Source organism: Capra hircus, chromosome 14 (genome assembly GCF_001704415.2).
Source record: "Capra hircus breed San Clemente chromosome 14, ASM170441v1, whole genome shotgun sequence".
Taxonomy (NCBI): domain Eukaryota; kingdom Metazoa; phylum Chordata; class Mammalia; order Artiodactyla; family Bovidae; genus Capra; species Capra hircus.
This window is the reverse complement of record NC_030821.1, coordinates 12,892,912-12,916,649: the sequence shown is the minus strand read 5'-3', so window position 1 is coordinate 12,916,649 and position 23,738 is coordinate 12,892,912. Positions and strand designations below refer to the sequence as shown.

Sequence of the window (23,738 nt, the reverse complement as noted above, 5' to 3'; positions counted from 1 at the left end):
AAAAGTTATAAGAAAAACAAAGGAGAGGGGACATTTTGTTTAAAAGAAATTTAAGAAAGATCAACCAGTCACATATAGACCTATTTGAATCCAGATTTAAAGAAAGAGACAACTAGGAAAATCTGAACACCAGATGTTTAATGATATTAAGGAATTATTTTTAAATTTTTAATGTATAATAATAGTAGGGTTATTTTTTTAAGTGAATTCTTTTAGAGATGCAAATTGAAATATCTGCAGATGTAAAAATTCATCTGAAACTTAACTTCAAAATAAACTGGAGGTGGGGATGATGCGGCTGAGGAATAAAGATGAAAAACAAGATTGGCCATGAGCAGGTAACAGCTGGAGGTGGGTGATGGGGTACATGAGGGTTCATTATATTTCTCTCTGTGTATATGGATATACTTCACTCTATATATGATTGAAATTTTCCAATGAAGTTTTAAAAAAATAAGTGGAAGTGAAGAAAAACAATCCTCACTTGGTCTGACGATAAACCTAGGCAATAGAACCAGAGGCTTTTCAGAGGAAGCAGAGCAGGAAATATTATTTATCAAATAAATGTCTACAAGTTCCAGGCCCTGTGCAGGTACTGTACCAGATGTTGCCTGATCACAATCATCAGAACAAACTCACAGGGTCCTTATCAACACATTCATTCTACAAGTACAGAAATTATGGCTCAGAAAGGTAGACGCTTATCTCATGCACATGGAGAAGACTGTGGCGAGGCTAGGGGCTGAGTGCAAAGGGATGCATCCGGGAATCTCTCAGGCTGACGGAATTGTTCTCTATCATGACTGACGGTATCTACAGGACTTGAAGCAGTTTTCAAAACCTATAGGTCTATATACCACAAAAAGTGAATTTTACTGTGATACATTTAAATAAACTCACTCGTTTATTCACTAACTTTTTAAGAGAAGACTGTTAGACTCTCTCCCTAACTTACTACCGATTAAGAATGGCCTTGTGAAGCTCTGGCAAGAATCATCAATGCATGCTAAATCTAGGAGGAAAATTTATTTCTAACTGAGCTATAATTGACACATAACAGTTTCATTGTTTTAAGTATACAATATGATTTGATATGAGCGTGGTGGGCTACAGTCCATGGGGCCCCAAAGAGTCAGACATGACTGAGCGACTAAACCTACCTATCTACCTACCTATATATTGTGAAAGATCACCAGAGGTGTCATTAATATCTATTATCACTACACAAAATTAGAAATCTGTGTATGTCAAGAGCTTTTAAGATCTGCTCTATTAGCAACTTTCAAATGCATAGTAACACTGTTAGCTGTGTATTACATGCCCATGCCTTATTTACTTACAGTGGCAAGTTTCTACTTTTTAACCACAATCACTCATCTCAACCATCTCCTAACCCTGCCTCTGGCGACCACTGATGTGTTCTCTGTATCTACGGGCTGGGGAAGTTTTTGTTTGTTTTGCTTTTGCTTTAGATTCCACATGTAAGTGAGATCATATGGTACCTGTCTTTGTCAAACTCATTTCATATAGCATGAAGCCCTCAACGTCCATCTGTGTTGTCACAAATGGCAAGGTTTCCTTCTTCTTTATGGCAAGTAATAACTCACTGTGTAGATACACCTCATCTTTTTTACAAATATATTTACGTATTTATATTTTTGGCTGCACTGGGTCTTCGCTGCTGCCCGCGGGCGTTCCCGAGTTGCAGTGGGCTGGGGTGACTCTCTGGCGCAGTGCACAGGCTTCTCACTGCGGTGGCTTCCGTGGTGGAGTGCACGCTCCCACGTGGCCGGGTTTCAGCAGATACAGCAGGTGGGCTTGGGGGTTGCCGCGGGTGGCCGGGTTTCAGCAGATACAGCAGGTGGGCTTGGGGGTCGCCGCGGGCAGGCTCCAGGGCGCTCAGGCTTCAGGAGCTGCAGCTCGTGGGCTCAACAGCTGCGGCACATAGGCTTCCATTGCCCACGGCACGTAGAATCTGCCTGGACCAGGGATCGAACCCACGTCCCCTGCACTGCAGACTCTTATCCACTGTACCACCAGGAAGTCCCGATAAACCACGTTTATCCAGTTATCCACCAACGGACACTTGGGTGGCTTCCATGCCTTGGCTATGGTAAATAATGCCGTGATGAACAAGGAGGTGCAACTATTTTTTTCAAGTTAGTGTTTTCATTTCTTTTGGCTAAATACCCAGAAATGGAATTACTAGATTTCGTAGTAGTTCTAATCTTTTGAGGAATCTCATACCGTTTTCCACAGCGGCTGCACCAATTTACACTCCCACCAACAGTGCACAAGGGTTCCATTTACTCCACAGCCTCAACGTTTATTATTTCTTGTCTTTTTGATGACAGCTATTATAATAGGTTGGAGAAGGCAATGGCACCCCACTCCAGCACTCTTGCCTGGAAAATCCCATGGATGGAGGAGCCTGGTGGGCTGCAGTCCATGGGGTCACTAAGAGTCGGACACAACTGAGAGACTTCACTTTCACTTTTCACTTTCATGCATTGGAGAAGGAAATGGCAACCCACTCCAGTGTTCTTGCGTGGAGAATCCCAGGGATGGGGGAGCCTGGTGGGCTGCCGTCTATGGGGTCGCACAGTTGATTGAAGCGACTTAGCAGCATTCTAATAGGTGTGAGGTGACACCTCACTGTGGTTCTGATTTGCACTTCTCTCAAAGTGAGGCTGAGCACATTTTCATGTACCTATTGGCCGTATATGAGGTAAATTTTGATGAGGACCATGGTCTTAAAACGCCTCCTCACATTCAACGGGAAAAAAATATTAACATCTTGACCAGTGATCAAAATTGGTATCACAAATAAGAGGCACACAGACCTGTCATGCCTCACTGTGATTCCCTGAGAAGGACATACACCATTAAGACAGTTAAGTATTAGATTAGAAATGTATAATTGTGACAAAAACTCCAAATGAGAAAGAGTCAAGATTTTTAAAGGAACAATATGTTTTTTTTAATGTCAGTGTTTAATAGAAGACAAAGAAAAGCTATGGAAATGCTCCAGATAAAAGGAGGCAAAAGAGACATGAAAGCTAAATGTAATATGTGATCTTCGTTTGGATCCTGTACAGAAGGGTTTAAAGATGCCATAAAAAACATCATTCAATCGTTTGACAAAACCGGAAACCAGAGGTAGATTAAATAAAACGAGTGTGTCTGTCTCAAATTTACTCAGACGGGTAACTGTTATAAAAGAGAATATCCCTGTGCTAATGAAATACAGCTCAAGTTTATGAGTAATGGGCCACGGTGTAGCCATGGTGTAGTCAAGTTACAGTAAAATGATTCATAAAAAGAAACACAGCACATAAATGTGTGTGCATATAGGTGTGTGTGTATACAGAGAGAGAGAAAGAGAGGGAGAGAGGAAGGGAGAGAGAGAGAAGGGGAACAACGTGATAGAGCGAATGGGGCCAAATATTAACAGAAGGGCGTATCGGTATTCTCTGTACTATTCTTACTCCTGTGCACATGAAAGTATTTCCAAATTAAAAAAAAAATTTTTTTAATGGTCTTGGTGCTGAGTGGGTCTCTCTCAATGTTTAGTGTTCAGATCCCATGGCATAGGGTCTATTCTAAATACAGCATCAAGAGTAATCCTTTAAAGATGTGGGCACATATATACAATGGAATGTTACTCAGACATAAGAAAGAACGAAATAACGTCATATGCAGCAGCATGGATGAACCCAGAGATTATCAGATTAAGTGAAGTAAGTCAGAAAAACAAAGAAAATACCATGTGATACCACTTATTTGTGGAATTTAAAATACGACACAAATAAACTTATCTACAAAACTGAAACAGGCGCACAGAGAGAACAGACCTGTTGGTGCCAAGGGGGAAGGATGGACTGGGAATCTGGGACTAGCAGCTGCAAGCGTATCAGATGGACAGACAACAGGGTCCTATCATACAGCACAGGGAACTATATTCAATACCCTATAAAAAACATAATGGAGAAGAAAAAATAAGTTAAAAACACGTTTTAAAAAGACTAATCATTTCAGGAGGACACTGAGCTCACTTCTCCCCCAGTGAACACATCAAAAATACATCTACATCGCTGAAAACAACCTGGAAACTGGCAAAGAGAGGCTCTTCTGCAACCAAGGCTAAAAAGAAAAATGCACATGGAGCTGGGCAGGAAGGGAGGGACACATGTGAGGCTGGGACCCGGGCCCTTAGCAGGGGACACAGAAGAGGAGCGGAATATCACACACAGGCTCAGGGATCCACCCTGGGAAGATAATCACCCTTCGCTGGTGTGAAAACCAGCGCGACCTACTGGCGGGCTGTGAGAAACAGAGACTCTGCACAAGCTTACTTACTCCCAGGACTTGCATCAAGGCTGTAGACGGAAAAGTGCCTGCAGCTCTGACCAGCTGCCTGCTCCAGCCCCTCTTGTCCAGCACCGCCCTCCACTCAGGCAAAGGCTATCACTGCGAGGGAGTGTGCACACCCTGAGAGAAAAGGAAGCCAGCCTGGACCTGAGCCAGCACGCTTGCCACACTGCAGGCTGAAAACTGCCCGGGGTTCTGCGTGGCTCCTGGGACTGTTCCAGCACGCACCCCAGCCCACCCAGCTGCCTGCTGCCGCCCCTCTGGCTCTCCACTAGGGCTGAGGTGCCCTGCCAGAGGAGTGCACACACTGAGAGCTCAGACCAACCCTTAGAGCTTGTCTCTAGGACCCTGAGCTCTGATCACACCCAGACAAGGGGATGACCGCCACTGGAGGAGCCCAGGAAAAGCCCCAGCTTACACCTGGCTTAGCTATAGCCCTTCATCTTTAGCTCTACTTCCCACCACAGTGGTAGCTGCCAGCATACCCCAAGAGAAGACATGACCTACGCTCACTTCAGATCCAGCTCTCCCATCAAAATAATTGGGCACAAACAGACTGTATAAGGACAGCCCCACAAAAGGATGCCCCTTCAAGACTGGAACAAGTAACCAGTTCACCTAATTTCATACAAAGTTATACAAAATGAAAAGACAAAGGAATATGTTTCAAGCGAAAGAATAAGGAAAAAGCTAAGACAAACCCCTGGTGATACAGAGATAAATAATTTACCCCATACAGTTTCACAGTAACAGTAAAAAGAATGCTAACTAAATTTGCAAATAGAATCCATGAACACACTAAGAATTTAAACAAGGAACCAGAAAATATTCAAAAGAACCAGTCAGAGCTGAAGAACACAATTAAAGAAATGAAAAGTGCACAAGAAGGAACGCACAGCAGACTAGCTGATAGAGAACACAAAAGTGACGGGCGGGGGCGGGGGGAGGGATGAAATCACCCATCAGAATAGCAAAAAGAGAAACAAATGTTAAAAAAAGAGGATAGTTTAAGGGACCTCTAAGACAACATCAAGTGTACTAGCACCCACTTTATAAGGATCCCAGGAGAAGAGGGTGAGAAAAGAGTAGGAAATGTATTTGATAAAATTATGGCTGAAAACTTTTTGAAGTTGAAGGAGACAGATTTCTATAGGAAGCTCAAAGAGCCCCAAACAAGATGAACTCAATGAGACCCACACCAAAATGCATCATAATTAAAACGGCAAAAGTTAAAGAGAATTTAAAGGCAACAAGAGAAAAACAGAGAGTCAAACACAGGGGAATCCCTGTAAGGCTATCTATCAGCTGATATTTTCTGCAGAAGCTATGAAAGCTAGAAGGGAGTGGCATGATATATTTAAACGGCTGAAAGGAAAAAACCTACAACCTAGGATACTCTACCCAGAAATGTTATCTTTCAAAACTGAAGGAGATAAAGAACTTCTTAGACAAGCAAAAATTGAGTTTACCAGTAGTAAAGCAACCTTACAAGAAGTATCAAAAGGTCTTTTTCAAGCGGAAAACAAAAGATTATAAGAAGCAAGAATTCATAGAGGAAAAAAAAAAAAATCCCACTAGTAAAGACAAATCTTACAGTAAAGAAGGTGGATCAACCACTTTCAATAAGCTAGTAGGAAGATTTTTTTTTTTAATTGTAAAAGCAACCATAACTACAATAAATGGTAAAGAGACAGCCATGCAGATGAAAAGTTTAATAACAAAAACATAAAAATATGAGGGGTGGAAGTCAAAATTGTCTAGAATGTGTTTGAACTTAAAAGACTAGTTTAAGTCAAGTAGATATAATTACCGTATAAAGCATATACAAACCCCATGGTAACCACAAAATAAAAACCTACGATACACAAAAACCAGTAAGAAAGCAACCCAAACATAGTACAAAAGAAAATTATACAATCACAATGGAAGAAACAAAATGAAGATGAAATGAACAGAGAAAAATTACAAAAACAACTGGAAAACAAGTAATAAAGTCAGTAAGTCCAGTAAGTCCACACCTATCAATAATTACATTTGCACTACCTACTGAATGTGAGAAACTATTTGCAAATGATAATCCTTTGAGGGGTTAATATCCAAAATTCAAAAGCAGTTCACACAACTTGATATCAAAAGAACAAAGAAAAGACCTAAATAGACACTTTACCAAAGAAGATATACAGATGGCCAAGAGGTCCATGAAAAGGGGCTGAAACATCACTAAGCACCAGGGAGACATCACCCCACATCTGTGGAATGGTTATAATCAAAAAGACCACAAATTAAGAAATGCTGGCATGAATGTGGAGAAGAGACAGCCCCAGCACACTGCTGGTGCAACCCCTGAGCTGGTCATTGCCTGCTGTCACATAAAATCCACTTTTCACTGCATGTCACAATCCAACTGAGAAATGGTTTCTACAGATTAAGAGGACACTTCAAAAAAACACAATTTCTGGATCTGAAGTCAGCTCATGTGGTACACACTTATTTAACTTTTTCACCTTTCCAATTTGCTTCAAATGCCAACAACCACAGAACGGTTGATGTTGAGCTCTTCAGCCATTTCTCATATAGCTATAAAAAGACCAGCTTCAACGATCCTCTCAGTTGGTGGTTGTCAACTTCTGCCGGCTGGCCACTGTGCTCCTCATCTTCAAGGTTCCTGTCTCCTCTGCAAAACTTTTTGAACCACCACTACACTGTATATTATCAGTTCGGGGCAAATGCATTGTTGATATTGCAAATTGTCTCTGCTGCTTTACAACCCATTTTGAACTTGAATAAGAAAATTGCTCAAATTTGCTTTCTGTCTAACATCATTTCCCTAGTCTGAAATCAATATAAAATAAATAGCAAGTAATAATTAGCAAAAATAAATAAATAAATAAAGTGATAAATGAGCATTAAAATGATGTATAACATAACCACACTTAAGAATGTATTCCAGTATCAAAGAACAAAGTTCAACAATGCAAAATTGCAATTACTTTTGCACCAATATAATATATCCAAATAAATCAAAACCACTAATTTGAAAAGATATATGCACCCCAGTGTTCATAGCAGCATGATTTACAATAGTCAAGATATGGAAGCAACCTAAGTGACCATCAACAGATAAATGGACAGAGAAGATATGGTTTACATACACACACATATACACACACATACATATACACACACACACACACACACAATGAAATATTACTAAGCCACAAAAAAAAGAATAAAAGTTTGCCATATGCAACAAGAAAGGGCCACAGGATATGATGATAGTGAAATAAATTAGAGAAAGGCAAATACTGTATGTTACCACTTACATGTAGAATCTAAAAGTTTACACAAATGAATAAACATAACAACGAGGAAAGAAGAGAAACAGACCCACATATATAGAGAATAAAGCAGTGGCTACTAGTGGAGAGAGGGATGAGGGGAGGGCCAAGACAGGGATAGGAGAGTAAGAGCTACAAACTACGATATATAAAATAAGATACAAGGATATACTATACAACACAGGGAATATAACCAATACTTCATAATAATGTTAAATGGAGTATGACCTATAAAAATATCAAATCACTATGTTGAACACTTGAAACTAACATAATATTATAAACCAACTATATTTTACTAAAATAAAATTTTAAAGGGTAATCCTTTTAAAACATGACCAAGAGACGGTCTCTTTCTTTGCTCAGAATCCTCCAGCGGTTTTCCGTCTCACTCAGAGTAAAGCCAAAGTGGCTGCAGTGGTCTCCAAGACCTTAGCTTTCTGGCCCAGATGCCTCTGACCTGACCTCCCACACCATCCCTCCCTCTCTGCTGTGTCACACTGGCCTTCTTTTCTTTGAATGTGTCAGGCACACATACCTCAGGACCTTTGTATTTGCTGCTACTTTTATCTGGAATACTATTCAGCCACACATTTCACACTCCTTTGCCTCCTTCAAATCTTTGCTCAAATGCTACCTTTTTGCTTACAGAAACCCCTGCTACACCAAACCTTCCCTAACCTCCTTTTCTATACAGAATTTATTTGCTCCTTGAGTGCAAGGACTTTGCATGTTTTACTCAGTGCTATATAACCCAGTACCTAAAACAGTGCCTAGCATATTTTGGGCAATACCTGTTGAATGAATGAATTTGTGTGTGCAAAAACAAACAGTAAGACAGACAGCTGCTGGGAGACAGAAGTCTTGTGAAGGGGCCATAGGACCAAGGGGCAACCAGGGGCACACTGCCTGGAGTGCAGGAGCGAAAATGCCTGCATAATTGATTCATTCAATTGAAAAAAAAGCAGCAAGACATCTTATAAGATGACAGAGAATTAGGGAAAACATGGAGGATTTATCTATTAAAAATGGAATATTTTATTATTTTGAAGTTATAATGGAAGATCACCATGGAGATTATTTTTAAACTGTGACTGACTTAAGATGCTAAAGTGTAGTTTATACCTGGAAAAGGATAAAGTGAAAAAACATAGAACCATGACTTCTAGAAATACACCAAGGACCAACAGCCGGACCAAATTACTCTGCAGATTCATCAAGTCTAAGCTTCGTCATGCCTCAGTGCTACAATCACATCCTTTCATTCGTTCCTAGCTCACCTCCTATCATATTCACCAGAGAGGCTGCGTCAGAACTTGCCACACTCTTCAAGACCCCCAACCCTCCCATGCTCCCTCACTCTCAGTATCTGATCTCTTCATTTAATTTACAGAGAAAATTAAGGCCATTCTATCTCAACTCCCTCAATGACACGCCTCTCCATTTCAATTTATCTTATACCTCAGCACATATTCTTTCCATTCTAATAAAAGGAAGACTCTCTCCTTCCTTTGTTACTCTTCAGACAAGAGTCAGTATAAGATTTGGGTTTGCTATAATTACTTCAATTTCCATTTCCCTTTAAAGTTAAAAACTCATTTCAAAAAGTGCTCTGAAGAACTGCTATATACATGCAAATTATGCAAATATTGTAGAGAATAAGCAGTAATACTCCCATTAACCTATTCAATTAATAGACAAAAGTCCAACGTTACTTGCAAAGTTTAAAATATCCTTAGAAAAAGAAATTCCAGAATGGTCTTTCCAGAAACATTAAGTTCATTAGCTACCTTTATTTTTGGAATTGAATTGTTAAGCAGGAGAAAGAAGTCTGCAGCAGAGACCTTAAGCATGTCCAACATATAAGTTACAACTACAGTTTGTTATTATTCAGCATTAAACACATTATATCACAATTTTTTGCAAATAATTTATAGGGTATTTTAATACCAGCCTGAGCCAGTTCCACATTGAAGGCTCTCAGTGCAAAAGCAGAGCTTCTGGATTCGGCAGGGAGTAACAGGGAACATAAATAGCCTTCATAATCTCGTTTCCTGTGACAAAAAGCAAAAGAAGGTAATTAGTTTTCACTTTCCAAGTTGCACACAAAAAATACTGACCAAAAGGAACTGGAAACATGGCTTCAATTCAAAATGGGCCTTAAGTTTCTTATATGTTTCTCTACAATTACAAAAAAAATGTATCTGCCTCCAATTCCAGAGCAGTTAAAATAATCAATCTCTATTAATTTATTTTGACATATAATATACATAATTTTAACTATTTCAGAATCACTTTGGTTTTAGTAATAAGAATTCAAATGAGTTACAGATACAGAAATCTAGAAAACAGTTCCAATAAGTCCTGGTATGAATACTCATACATTTATATATGGGTAAGACATAAGACAGAGAACACAGGCGCAGTCGCGGAGAGTATGCCCATGTCTCTGCACACACACTCACTCGCGGTTCCCTATAGCATCTGTTGAGAAAGCCTAGAAACAATGACATTCGCCCCTCCACCCCATAACGGACACCTAGACGTTGATCTCTCCACTGCAAGGAACGTAGGCTCCTTGAAGCAATGACTGACTCCGGGACTGGAGCACAGAAAACACAAGATAAGCCTGGAGCATCTTCTTGAGTGGAAAGTAAACAGACATTCAAAGAATGGAGGGCCCTGTCAGAAGCCAGAGACACTGGCTCGATGAAGTTCGCACTGGCCAAGTGGGGCACCGTTTGAGCAACAAAAAAACCCTGAGAGTAAAGACTGCAACAGGACCCCATGAGCCCTGACCAGCATACACGAATAAGTAAACAAACACAAAGAAATGGAAAATCTTGACAACCAGTACATGTAAACTGATAAATCTAAAAGACATGGTTGAATTTTTTAACATCACCATTTGAGAGCTCTTAACTACCAAGGTAGTTAAGAAAAGAAATGCAAAAAAGCAAAATGGCTGTCTGGGGAGGCCTTACAAAAAGCTGAGAAAAGAAGAGAAGCAAAAAGCAAAGGAGAAGAGGAAAGATATAAGCATCTGAAGGCAGAGTTCCAAAGAATAGCAAGAAGAGATAAGACAGCCTTCTTCAGAGATCAATGCAAAGAAATAGAGGAAAACAACAGAATGGAAAGACTAGAGATCTCTTCAAGAAAATTAGAGATACCAAGGGAACATTTCATGCAAAGATGGGCTCAATAAAGGACAGAAATGGTATGGACCTAACAGAAGCAGAAGATATTAAGAAGCGGTGGCAAGAATACACGAAAGAACTGTACAAAAAAGATCTTCAAGACCCAGATAACCATGATGGTGTGATCACTGACCTAGAGCCAGACATCTTGGAATGTGAAGTCAAGTGGGCCTTAGAAAGCATCACTAGGAACAAAGCTAGTAGAGGTGATGGAATTCCAGTTGAGCTATTTCAAATCCTGAAAGATGATGCTGTGAAAGTGCTGCACTCAATATGCCAGCAAATTTGGAAAACTCAGCAGTGGCCACAGGACTGGAAAAGGTCAGTTTTCATTCCAATTCCAAAGAAAGGCAATGCAAAAGAATGCTCAAACTACCACACAATTGCACTCATCTCACATGCTAGTAAAGTAATACTCAAAATTCTCCAAGCCAGGCTTCAGCAATACGTGAACCATGAACTTCCAGATGTTCAAGCTGATTTTAGAAAGGGCAGAGGAACCAGAGATCAAATTGCCAACATCCGCTGGATCATGGAAAAAGCAAGAGAGTTCCAGAAAAACATCAATTTCTGCTTTATTGACTATGCCAAAGTCTTTGACTGGGTGTATCACAATCAACTGTGGAAAATTCTGAGAGAGATGGAAATACCAGACCACCTGATCTGCCTCTTGAGAAACCTATATGCAGGCCAGGAAGCAACAGTTAGAACTGGACATGGAACAACAGACTGGTTCCAAATAGGAAAAGGAGTACGTCAAGGCTGTATATTGTCACCCTGCTTATTTAACTTACATGCAGAGTACATCATGAGAAACGCTGGGCTGGAAGAAGTACAGGCTGGAATCAAGATTGCCGGGAGAAATATCAATAACCTCAGATATGCAGATGACACCACCCTAATGACAGAAAGTGAAGAAGAACTAAAGAGCCTCTTGATGAAAGTGAAAGAGGAGAGCAAAAAAGTTGGCTTAAAGCTCAACATTCAGAAAACGAAGATCATGGCACCTGGTCCCATCACTTCATGGGAAATAGATGGGGAAACAGTGGAAACAGTGTCAGACTTTATTTTGGGGGGCCCCAAAATCACTGCAGATGGTGATTGCAGCCATGAAATTAAAAGATGCTTACTCCTTGGAAGAAAAGTTATGACCAACCTAGATAGCATATTCAAAAGCAGAGACATTACTTTGCCAACAAAGGTCCGTCTAGTCAAGGCTATGGTTTTTCCAGTGGTTATGTATGGATATGAGAGTTGGACTGTGAAGAAAGCTGTGCGCAGAAGAATTGATGCTTTTGAACTGTGGTGTTGGAGAAGACTCCTGAGAGTCCCTTGGACTGCAAGGAGATCCAACCAGTGCATTCTGAAGATCAGCCCTGGGATTTCTTTGGAAGGAATGATGCTGAAGCTGAAACTCCATTACTTTGGCCACCTCATGTGAAGAGTTAACTCATTGGAAAAGACTCTGATGCTGGGAGGGATTGGGGGCAGGAGGAGAAGGGGATGACAGAGGATGAGATGGCTGGATGGCATCACCGACTCGATAGACATGATTTTGTGTGAACTCCGGGAGTTGGTGATGGACAGGAAGGCCTGGCGTGCTGCAATTCATGAGGTCGCAATGAGTCGGACACGACTGAGCGACTAAACTGAACTGAAAGTATCTCCTCACCAAATAAGTGCTATTTACTAACTTTTCTTATTAATTAAATTTAAAAGGCAGAAACCTTGAAAGACACCCTCTGAACCAAGTAACAGAAAGTTCACCCCACAGTCATAGGAGAAATCAACATGCTGTGCTTCCTGATAAGATACTGAGAAAACCACAGAGTGATTTCTGCAATATTCTTGTAAAAACTGTATAAACCCAAACTGAGAGAACCTGGCCGATTCTCCTAAAAAAAATATATTAAGCTCATGGAAGAGGAGAAACTGTTCCAGATTAGAGAAGACTGAAGACTTTTGACAACTAAATGTAGCACAGAATCCTGGATGCATGAAAGTCATAACAGAATAGGAAAATTTGAACAGAGTCTGGACTAGGTGGTAATATTGGATCAACTTTAATATCTTGATTTTGATGGCTATACAATGATAATATGGGAGAGAATCCTTGTGTATTAAGAACTACACACCAATAAATAATAAGGGAGGTAATGGGTCATCTACATCTTATTCTCAAGTGGTTCAAAACGTCAACAATGAGGGAACTGCAGTGAAAAGTGTATTGGAGCTCTGTGTGCTGTCTCTCTAATTTTTATGTGAATTTGAAATTACTTTAAACTGAAAAGTTAAAAAAAAATAGCCCTTACTAGATTCATTCTAGGACGATGAAAGTATAAAGTACTAGACTGCCTACTGACAAAGCTCCTTTCATTGTAATACACTGGAACCTTACTCTAACAGTATTTCCTATCAAAACAATACTCAATATTAAATGGGTCCAACATCATTCCACGGAGTTTAGGTTCTGAAACTCGGACTACTCCCACTTTTCAACTGGTTCATATTTTGCTGTGTGGCTAACAGAGAACTTAAACTTCACAATCCCTGCCCAACTTCCACTCATGAATAGCAGCAACCTAGCTATCACAAGACAGCGCTACTAAAAAATCTCACCAGTCGCAGTTTCAGCTATAATATGGAGGGTTCAGACAAAGCAGCTTTACAGCTTACACTTTTAAATATATATAGATGTAAATATTTTGAAATTTTATTATAAGAAGTCTGTAAATGTCAAAAGTGTTTAAAACACCTGAAAGTTAATATGGAACAGTGAGAAAATACTGAATAGGAATCAAAACTACAATCTTAATTTCCATCATTCAACTAGTTATTGACAGAAATGGTATCAGTCATGTCTATTTCCTAACTTATAAAATGAAGCTTGATAACCTACCTGTTTCATATCTCCTAAAAAATAACCTATATGTGAAGTATTTTCAAGCTTCTTACAGGAAAATGAAAAATAAAAGGATGACATAACAGAACTATAACAATCCTTGGGAAATAAAGATATTCTACACAGCTAAGGATTTGCCCTGTTAATAACTTCTTTTTAATATTTTGGTTGGAGATTTTTCTAAACAATATTACCCACTTCTTCACATTAAATAGAATATACTGACTATTGACCCACTTCTTCACCAATCAGGATCATTGCTGTAAACATAGATTACTAATACACAGGATATCCTGTAAGTGGCAAACCAAGGTCCAGTTACCTCAGAACTGTAACAGATAGTGAGGAATCCTGTACTATGATAGCTTTACACAGCAACAGGGTCAATAACTTTTCATTTGTTCATTCAAACATTCATTCAGTGCCTACAACGTGCTAAGCACTGTGCTAGACACTGAAGACAGCACAGACTTCAATCCAGCAGGGAGAGACGGACATGAGAAATAAGCATATCTAGTGCTAAGACTGCTATGCTAATTCCAGTGACCTGTGCGGCTGAAGCACAAAGGAAGAAGTGGTTCCTCAGTGAGGCTGGAGCACTTCCAGATATCACCAGTAGCAACCTCATCTCCTTATTAGAGTGTTAATTCCCAGGTCTAGGGTCTTCCCAGGTGGCGCTAGTGGTAAAGAACACGCCTGCCAAAGCAGAAGACAAAAGATGCAGGTTCCATCCCTGGGTCGGGAAGATCCCCTGGAGGAGGGCATGGCACCCCACACGAGTATTCTTGCCTGGAGAATCCCACCATCAGAGAAGCCTGGCGGGCTACAATCCAAAGGGTCACAAAAGAGTCAGACAGAACTGAACTGACTTACCACACACGCAAGGCCTAAGGAACTGTTTCTCAAAACCAGACCCCAAGAAGCCTACATATAATAAATTAGGTTTGAGATTTTCTCAAGAACCTTGATTCCTAGAAGAACCCCGCGGGCTAACCTGAAGTTATACGGTATCTTTTCTGATATTTGGAAGCTTTGCATAAGACACACGTCCAAAACAATCCTGCACACACAATTTCAAAGTCCAATTCTTGCAAAGATTAATGGACAATTAGAAGCTAAAAGTTCTCAACTTCTGTTCAAGTTTCATTTTGTTTTAAACTTCTAGTCCTCTGTTCAAGTGTCATTATGTGCCTAAATTTTTACACCCATCATGTAAGCTAATCCTTACAACCACCTTATAAAGTGGAAGTATAAATCTACAAACGAGGAAATAGGTGAATCTTAGTTAAGTTTCCCAAGTGACACACTAGCATTAATAAACTCAGATAAGGTTTGCATGCTTTAAATCACTAGAGTCAACAGCCTCCATTCCACTTAATTACCAATATGGACAGATTAAGTGTCTCCCCATTTGTAAATATATATTTGGGAAAAGCTGTTATGTGATATCCACAGACTATTACCAGAAGAACATATAAGAAATCTCTAAGAGCGACTCAACCCTGGATATTAGTCAGAGGACACTACTGGTGTCAAAGAAAAACTGCATTGAACAAGCAAATGTAGATGGTATACATTTTGGCAACCTAAACCGTTTATTATCAAAAAGTAGTCATTTTAAACTATATAAAAATGAATATAACTTTTTTGGCTTTTACAATTTTTAATGGCCTGATTTCCACTAATGCTACCTTGTTTCTCCAAAAGTAATCAACAAGTAAACAAGGGGGGATAGGTACACTATTTTTAAAAGCGATTAAAAACAAAACACTGAAATGCATGGGAATTCTGTCATTATACTACATTTTGCTAGAATGGAATTCAAAAAAATTGGATTTACTAGCCCAATCAAATCCAGGGTGGTTAACTACTCTAGCACTTCTCAGAAGCCCGTGAGACCAGATATTTTGAGACTTTCTGCCGCTCTTATAATCAAAGGCACAGAGTCGGGGGGGGGGGGGGTACTTTAAACCATTCATCCCTGAAGTCAGACCTGGAATCCAAGACAGGCCCCTTCCGAGATGTATCAACCTGATACATCCAATTCACTCCTCTGTGCTAGGCCTTGCACGTGTTACCTGAACAAAATCGTCATTAAGCCTCTGACTTTATGAAGCTTAGATTCCACTGACCTCGGGTAAATCCCCTGAATTCTCTCTAAATCTTTGTTTCCATATCTGCTAGATAAGATAATACAGTTTATACTGTACTCACTGTGCCCCTGCTTTGTACCAGACATTGTTCTAAGTGCTTTAATTCATAAAACTTGGAGTGCACAACTGTCCGTCATACTTTGTGACAAAGATTACATAAATTACTTGTAAACTAATACTTTGCATAATGCCTGACTGACACACAGAAAGAACTCAAAGTTCAGTTCAGTTCAGTCGCACAGTCGTGTCCGACTCTTTGCGACCCCATGAATCGCAGCACACCAGGCCTCCCTGTCTGTCACCAACTCCCGGAATTCACTCAGACTCACGTCCATCAAGTCGGTGATGCCATCCAGCCTTCTCATCCTCGGTTGTCCCCTTCTCCTCCTGCCCCCAATCCCTCCCAGCATCATTTCCAATGAGTCAACTCTTCATATGAGGTGGCCAAAGTACTGGAGCTTCAGCTTTAGCATCATTCCTTCCAAAGAAATCCCAGGATTGATCTCCTTCAGAATGGACTGGTTGGATCTCCTTGCAGTCCAAGGGACTCTCAAGAGTCTTCTCCAACACCACAGTTCAAAAGCATCAATTCTTCGCCATTCAGCTTTCTTCACAGTCCAACTCCCACATCCATACATGACCACAGGAAAAACCATAGCCTTGACTAGACGGACATTAGTTGGCAAAGTAATGTCTCTGCTTTTGAGTATGCTATCTAGGTTGGTCATAACTTTTCTTCCAAGGAGTAAGTGTCTTTTAATTTCATGGCTGCAGTCACCACCTGCAGCGATTTTGGAGCCCAAAAAAATAAAGTCTGACACTGTTTCTACTGTTTCCCCATCTATTTCCCATGAAGTGATGGGACTGGATCCCATGATCTTCGTTTTCTGAATGTTGAGCTTTCAGCCAACTTTTTCGCTCTCCTCTTTTACTTTCATCAAGAGGCTTTTGAGTTCCTCTTCACTTTCTGCCAGAAGGGTGGTGTCATCTGCATATCTGAGATTATTGATATTTCTCCCGGCAATCTTGATTCCAGCTTGTGTTTCTTCCAACCCAGCGTTTCTCATGATGTACTCTGCATATAAGGTAAATAAGCAGGGTGACAATATACAGCCTTGACGTACTCCTTTTCCTATTTGGAACCAGTCTGTTGTTCCATGTCCAGTTCTAACTGTTGCTTCCTGGCCTGCATACGGATTTCTCAAGAGGCAGGTTAGGTGGTCCGGTATTCCCATCTCTCTCAGTATTTTCCACAGTTTATTGTGATCCACACAGTAAAAGGCTTTGGCATAGTCAATAAAGCAGAAATTGATGTTTTTCTGGAACTCTCTTGCTTTTTCCATCATCCAGCGGATGTTGGCAATTTGATCTCTGGTTCCTCTGCCTTTTCTAAAACCAGCTTGAACATCAGGGAGTTCACGGTTCACGTATTGCTGAAGCCTGGCTTGGAGAATTTTGAGTATTACTTTACTAGCATGTGAGATGAGTGCAACTGTGCAGTAGTTTGAGCATTCTTTGGCATTGCCTTTCTTTGGACTCGGAATGAAAACCGACCTCCTCCAGTCCTGTGGCCACTGCTGAGTTTTCCAAATTTGCTGGCATATTGAGTGCAGCACTTTCACAGCATCATCTTTCAGGATTTGAAACAGCTCAACTGGAATTCCATCACCTCCACTAGCTTTGCTCCTAGTGATGCTTTCTAAGGCCCACTTGACTTCACATTCCAAGATGTCTGGCTCTAGATTAGTGATCACATCATCATGATTATATGGGTCTTGAAGATCTTTTTTGTACAGTTCTTCCATGTGTTCTTGCCACCTCTTCTTAATATCTTCTACTTCTGTTAGGTCCATACCGTTTCTGTCCTTTATCGAGCCCATCTTTGCATGAAATGTTCCCTTGGTATCTCTAATTTTCTTGAAGAGATCTCTAGTCTTTCCCATTCTGTTGTTTTCCTCTATTTCTTTGCATTGATCGCTGAAGAAGGCTGTCTTATCTCTTCTTGCTATTCTTTGGAGCTCTGCATTCAGATGCTTATATCTTTCCTTTTCTCCTTTGCTGAAAGTTAGCCACTGCTTACTTAAAATTAATTACTAGTCATCTTTCATATTTATAAGCAACTACTCATATAAAATGGACTTCAGACGATAAAGCGTCTGCCTACAATGCGGAAGACCCGGGTTCAATTCCTGGGTCAGGAAGATCTCCTGGAGAAGGAAATGGCAACCTACTCCAGTATTCTTGCCTGGAGAATCCCATGGACGGAGGAGCCTGGTAGGCTACAGTCCATGGGGTCGCAAAGAGTCGGACACGACTCAGCGAGTTCACCTTCACCTTCAGTCATGTAAAAACCTTAACGTTAAGACTCAAGCAACATGACAGACGAAGGAATTTTGCCACAATTTTGGGAGCGATGTGAAAGCTCCTGTGGCTTCACTCCCACCCCACACCCGGGGCTGACCCCAAGGCACACGCGTTGGAATGCCAAGAGGCAGGTCGGCCCCGAGGCCCGCCGCGCCCACAAGGGTCCCTTCCGGCCTTGCTCCCCGACCTCGGGGCAGGCCGGGCTCTCTCACCGCAGCAGCTCCAAGCAATAGCGGTCAGTTCCCGAAGCGCCAAGTCCACTTCCCGCGGCCACGCTCCTCCCGGACGCCACGGGCTCCGAAAGCCGCCGTGCGCGCGCCCACAGGCCCCGGGGTGGTCGGCGGCGACAAAAGCCGGGGACGCCGAGCCGCAGCGGTCCCCATGCGGGGCCCAAAGTGGAGGCCGCCATGACACCGACGCCGCGTGCCCTTCGACCCCGCGTTCTCGGCGCACGGCTACGCTCGGCCACACCCCCGGCAGGTCAAGCCGCGCACGGCGCGGCGGCGGGAAGGCGACCCCTGGACGCTGCGCGGAGAAGCCAGGTGTCGCTGTGGTCCGCCGCTGTGGTCCTCTGCCGCGCTCCTCACAGAAAGCCCCGCCTGAGTCCCAGGGAATCCGCCCAGGCTCTCCCCTTCCCTTCCAGGCCCTCCTGAAGATGTGTTTATCGAGATAGGAGAATGGAGAATAATTTGACAGTTTACTAGCTTGATTTATAACTTTTAAACAATTATTCACCTGGCATGTTAGCCTCCGCAGGCCGGTCAAATGTTACGGTTGAGTCTAGTTGCCAGGACCCGAGACCGGCAAGCTGGTCCAAGCTGCTTACATCTGGATCCAGGCTGCTTACAGCTGGATACAAACTGCTTACAGCTGGTCCAAGCTGCTTACATCTGGATCCAAATAACACCTCCTGCGTCCAGGTTTGACTGGACGTTTCCTGCAGCCGCCACACTCTTCAGTTCAGTTCAGTCGCTCAGTTAGTGTCCGACTCTTTGCGACCCCATAGACTGCAGCACGCCAGGCCTCCCTGTCCATCACCATCTCCCCGGGGCTTGTTCAGACTCGTGTCCTTTGAGACTGTGATGCCATCCAACCATCTCATCCTCTGTCATCCTCTTCTCCTCCTGCCCTAATTCTTCCCCAGCATCAGGGTCTTTTTCAATGAGTCCTCTCTTCGCATCAGATGGCTAAAGTATTGGAGCTTCAGTTTCAGCATCAGTCCTTCCAATGAATATTCAGGACTGATTTCCTTTAGGATTGACTGGTTGGATCTCTTTTCAGTCCAAGGGACTCTCAGGAGTCTTCTTCAACACCACGGTTCCAAAGCATCAGTTCTTGAGCGCTTAGCTTTCTTTAGAGTTCAACTCTCGCATCCATACATGACCACTGGAAAAACCACAGCTTTGATTAGACAGACGTTTGTCAGCAAAGTAATGTCTCTGCTTTTTAACATGCTGTCTAGGTTGGTCATAGCTTTTCTTCCAGGGAGCCACACTAGTTCTTTCTAAAATGTGCTTCTGATTATGATCCTTCACTGACTGACAAACTTTGCTGAGTGTTGGATACAGCTCTTCCAAGACAATAAATAGCCTCTGTTTACCTTTCAGCCTCAACCCAAGCGTTTGTGACTCCAGCTTAATGTTTCTCCTTAAACCCAAGGGAGAGTTCTGGTTTTGTGGACCCAAGAACTCCAGCCAATTCACTCTGCTTTGGTTTTACTCCCTGAGTAAAACCTCTCTTCAGCCTATACAGGATCTCAGTCCCTCCCTCATAATGTTCTCTTTTCTCTTTGGGCTTCTGTCCTTTAGCACTAAGTTTGAAGTGAGGTGAAGTCGCTCAGTCGTGTCCGACTCTTTGCAACCCCATGGACTGTGGCCTACCAGGCTCCTCTGTCCATGGGATTTTCCAGGCAATAGTCCTGCAGTGAACTGCCATTTCCTTCTCCAGGGGATCTTCCCAACCCAGGGATCGAACCTGGGTCTCCCACATTGTAGACAGACGCTTTACTGTCTGACCCACCAGGGAAGTCAGCACTAAGTTTGAACCTGCTCAATAGAAAAAAAAAAAAAAATCACTTATCTCCACCTGCGATTCTGGTCTCCTGCCCAGCTGGACTTCTCAATCTCAACTCGTAAGTCTTTTTGTCTGGACAGTGTGCACCTCCTCACAACCAAGGGAAACACTTTGGAATCATCGTTACCTACTCTTCCTTGTATAACTAATGTAATCTAACTGGTCAGGGCCTATCCGTTCTTTTTTCTTCATATATTCATGTCCATGACACCAAAACCTGGAATCAGATCCTGGTTCTACTTCCTATTATCTCTGTGACTTTGATTGACCTTTCCTTGTGCTTCAGATTCCTCCACTGTGAAATGGTAATAGTAATAGAAGCCAAAGTTTTTGTGAGAATTAAATAAGTTAATACCTTTAAGGCATCCAGGGCAATGCCTGGCCCATTAATAGCACTCAAAACAAGTCATCTATGTAGGGAAAACATTAAGAAAGACTTTAAAAGGACCAAAAAGGTTTCTGGGTGTCTTAATGGAAAGTTAGGCACTGTCCAGGTTGCCTGATTTTATGGGTTCTTTGTGCTTTCGCTGTCTTTGAACTGTTTCATAATTCTGTAAGTGGCAGAATATTGAGAATGCAAATAATTCTTGTCTGTCACTTATGCAGATTATATCCGTAGGAGATTGAGTCGATTAGTATTCTGTGGTTATTGTCTGATTTTACCCATTTCTAATCTATTAAACAGATTGACTTAAGCGTCCTTCCTATATATGTCTAATAGTTTGAATACTTCTTTGAATTGGTTGTAAGATCTTACTGGTTCCCCCACAAATTAATGAAGTTTTTAAATTTTTATTATTATTTTTTTCAATTTTTGGCTATGCTGGGTCACCGTTGCTGCATGTAGGCTTTCTTTAGTTGCAGGGAGTTGGGACTATTGTCTAGTTGATATGCCTGGGCGTCTGACTGTGGTGGCTTATCTTGTCCAGAGTGTGGGCCCTATGGTGTGCAGGGCTTCAGTAGTTGCAGCATATAGGCTTAGTTGCCCCAAGGCATGGGGAATCTTCCCCAACCAGGATTCAAACCAGTGTCCCCTACATTGGCAGGCAGATTCTTAACCTCTGGACAACCAGAGAAGTCCTGAAATTTTTAACATGTGTTGATTTTATATCTGTATGAGAATTAAGACTATACAATTTTGTTAAAAGTTATTTTTTTAACAGTTATCATTTGTTATCATTAACTTCTCTTTTGTTTTGTTTCCAGTACCCAGTTTCACATCTTTCTGATGGACTCATTTCTTTTCATGTCTCCAGGCAGATCAATCTATATCAAAAAATATAACCATTTCTCATAAATGTTATGAGCCTATAGACTTTTTTTTTTTTTGAGCCTGTAGATATTTAAACCTGAAAGCACAATTTCAATTAATGGGATAGAGGAAAATTAAGAAGTTTTAAAATTATTCTATGGATAACACATTGTCACTAACATTTATTGAACATCTATTACTAATAATGAAGTTAATTTTTTTAGAATTATGAGTACATGAAAATATTTCCGTAGTGTAATTTCTTGATATTAAAGTCAATATATTTGAAATATTCATGCATTTTTCTTCGTTTAAGGTTATATCAAGGCAGAAGACCAGTGCTTAACTCCAAAATTAACATTAAAAAATAAATGACCACAGAAGCACAATTTGTTAACTTGGCCTTTAGCAGTGACAGTTGCTTACTTTGTCATCTTTGAGTTTATGACTCTCTCCCTGGTGGTTATAACTGATCCATCTGTGTAGCTGTGAATGAAATATAGTAGCATTTATTTCCAAGCTTCAGCTCAATAAAGATTGTCCTGTGGTTATTGCTACATTGTAAACAGCTGTGCATCATTGTTCCAGAATATTACATCACTTCTTATTTTTTACATGACCTCTGTTAAGAAGTGAGTTTCACTTTTTATAATAAGAGTCAGGCTGACTTACTGGCTTTTTTTAATTATCTTTCATTTATTTATGGTTGCGGTAGGGTCTCCATTGCTGCCCTAGGGCTTTCTCTAGTTGCGGCGAGCGGGGATCCTCATTGCAGTGGCTTCTCTTGTTGCAAAGCCTGAGCTCTGGAGCATGGGCTCCGGTAGTTCAGGTGCATGGGCTGCGCTACTCCACAGCATGTGGAATCTTCCTGGACCAGGGATCGAACCTGTGGTGCAGGGGTGCATTGGCAGACAGATTCCTATCCACTGTACCACCAGGGAAGCCCACTTATTGGCTTTTCTATGACACCTTGAGTGTATAGTAAATGCTCGGCACCAGACCACACTTGGTTAAATCTCCCCAGATGACAATACAGCATCTGTCTCCTCCAACTTCTCCTTGGCTCTCAGGGATTAACTAATGTCTCCTCAGGCCACTTTGTTTTGTTACATGTTTTTGATTATATGTATTTTTTCTTTTAAAAAAATCTCATTAAAGGAAATTTGGAAAAATCTAGGCAAATGTAGGGGAAAAGATCATGCTAAAACCTATGATTCAAACAGTTACTATCCACATTTTGTATTTTCTTCCAACCTCTTTCTTTATGCGTAGCTTTTACTTATTTTTGCATACTGCCTGTGCACCCCGCTCCAGTGCTCTTGCCTGGAAACTCCCATGGACGGAGGAGCCTGGTGGGCTGCAGTCTGTGGGGTCGCTAAGAGTCAGACACGACAGAGCGACTTCCCCTTCACTTTTCACTTTCATGCATTGGAGGAGGAAATGGCAACCCACTCCAGTGTTCTTGCCTGGAGAATCCCAGGGACAGAGGAGCCTCGTGGGCTGCCGTCTGTGGGGTCGCACAGAGTCAGACACGACTGAAGCGACTTAGCAGCAGCAGCAAACTGCCGATGCGCATTTTCTTATGCTATTGTTTCATTCGTTTTGAAACATTTATTGAGAATCTACTCTGTGCCTACACTGTACTAGTTGCTAGGATTCCAGAATGAATAAATGTGCTCCATGTCCTTGAAGAACTTATTCTTAGTGGCAAAAACATTTAAACAAACAAAAATCATCACAACTAAATATGCAATTGGAAAATGTGGTAACTGTTGTGTTAACAGGAATATAGGTTCAGCTGCTCAGATGAAGATACAAAATAACACTGCTGTAAACAAAGTAGACGTTTATCCTTCTTTCAAGTACCAGTTCGGGTATAAGCAATCTAGGGCTGCACGGAGGTACCAGGATCCCAGACACCTCGGCTTTTTCAGTCTGGTTGTTCCATCATCCGAAGGGTACAGTTCTTACCCTCCATGCCCAAGATGGCCTCTTGCTAGTCTACGTGCCAGTCAGCAGTAAGAATCAAGGGGGAATGGGCACGACGCTCTTCTCTTTCAGACAGGAGTTCCTTAATCATTTTTGTGC

The 23,738-nt window shown here is 41.5% G+C and overlaps 1 protein-coding gene across 2 annotated transcripts in view; it reads right to left on the bottom strand.

Moving 5' to 3' along the window:
* Nucleotides 1-18,757, bottom strand: part of NDUFAF6 (NADH:ubiquinone oxidoreductase complex assembly factor 6) — a 40,035-nt gene extending 21,278 nt beyond the window's left edge. For both annotated transcript variants that reach the window (XM_018058244.1, XM_018058245.1), the window contains exons 1-2: nt 18,538-18,757; nt 9,664-9,763 (exon numbers count right to left, since the gene is read on the bottom strand). In XM_018058244.1, coding sequence (XP_017913733.1) covers nt 9,664-9,763; nt 18,538-18,734 — 297 coding nt within the window. In that variant the 5' untranslated portion in view covers nt 18,735-18,757. The remainder of the gene's footprint in view (nt 1-9,663; nt 9,764-18,537) is intronic.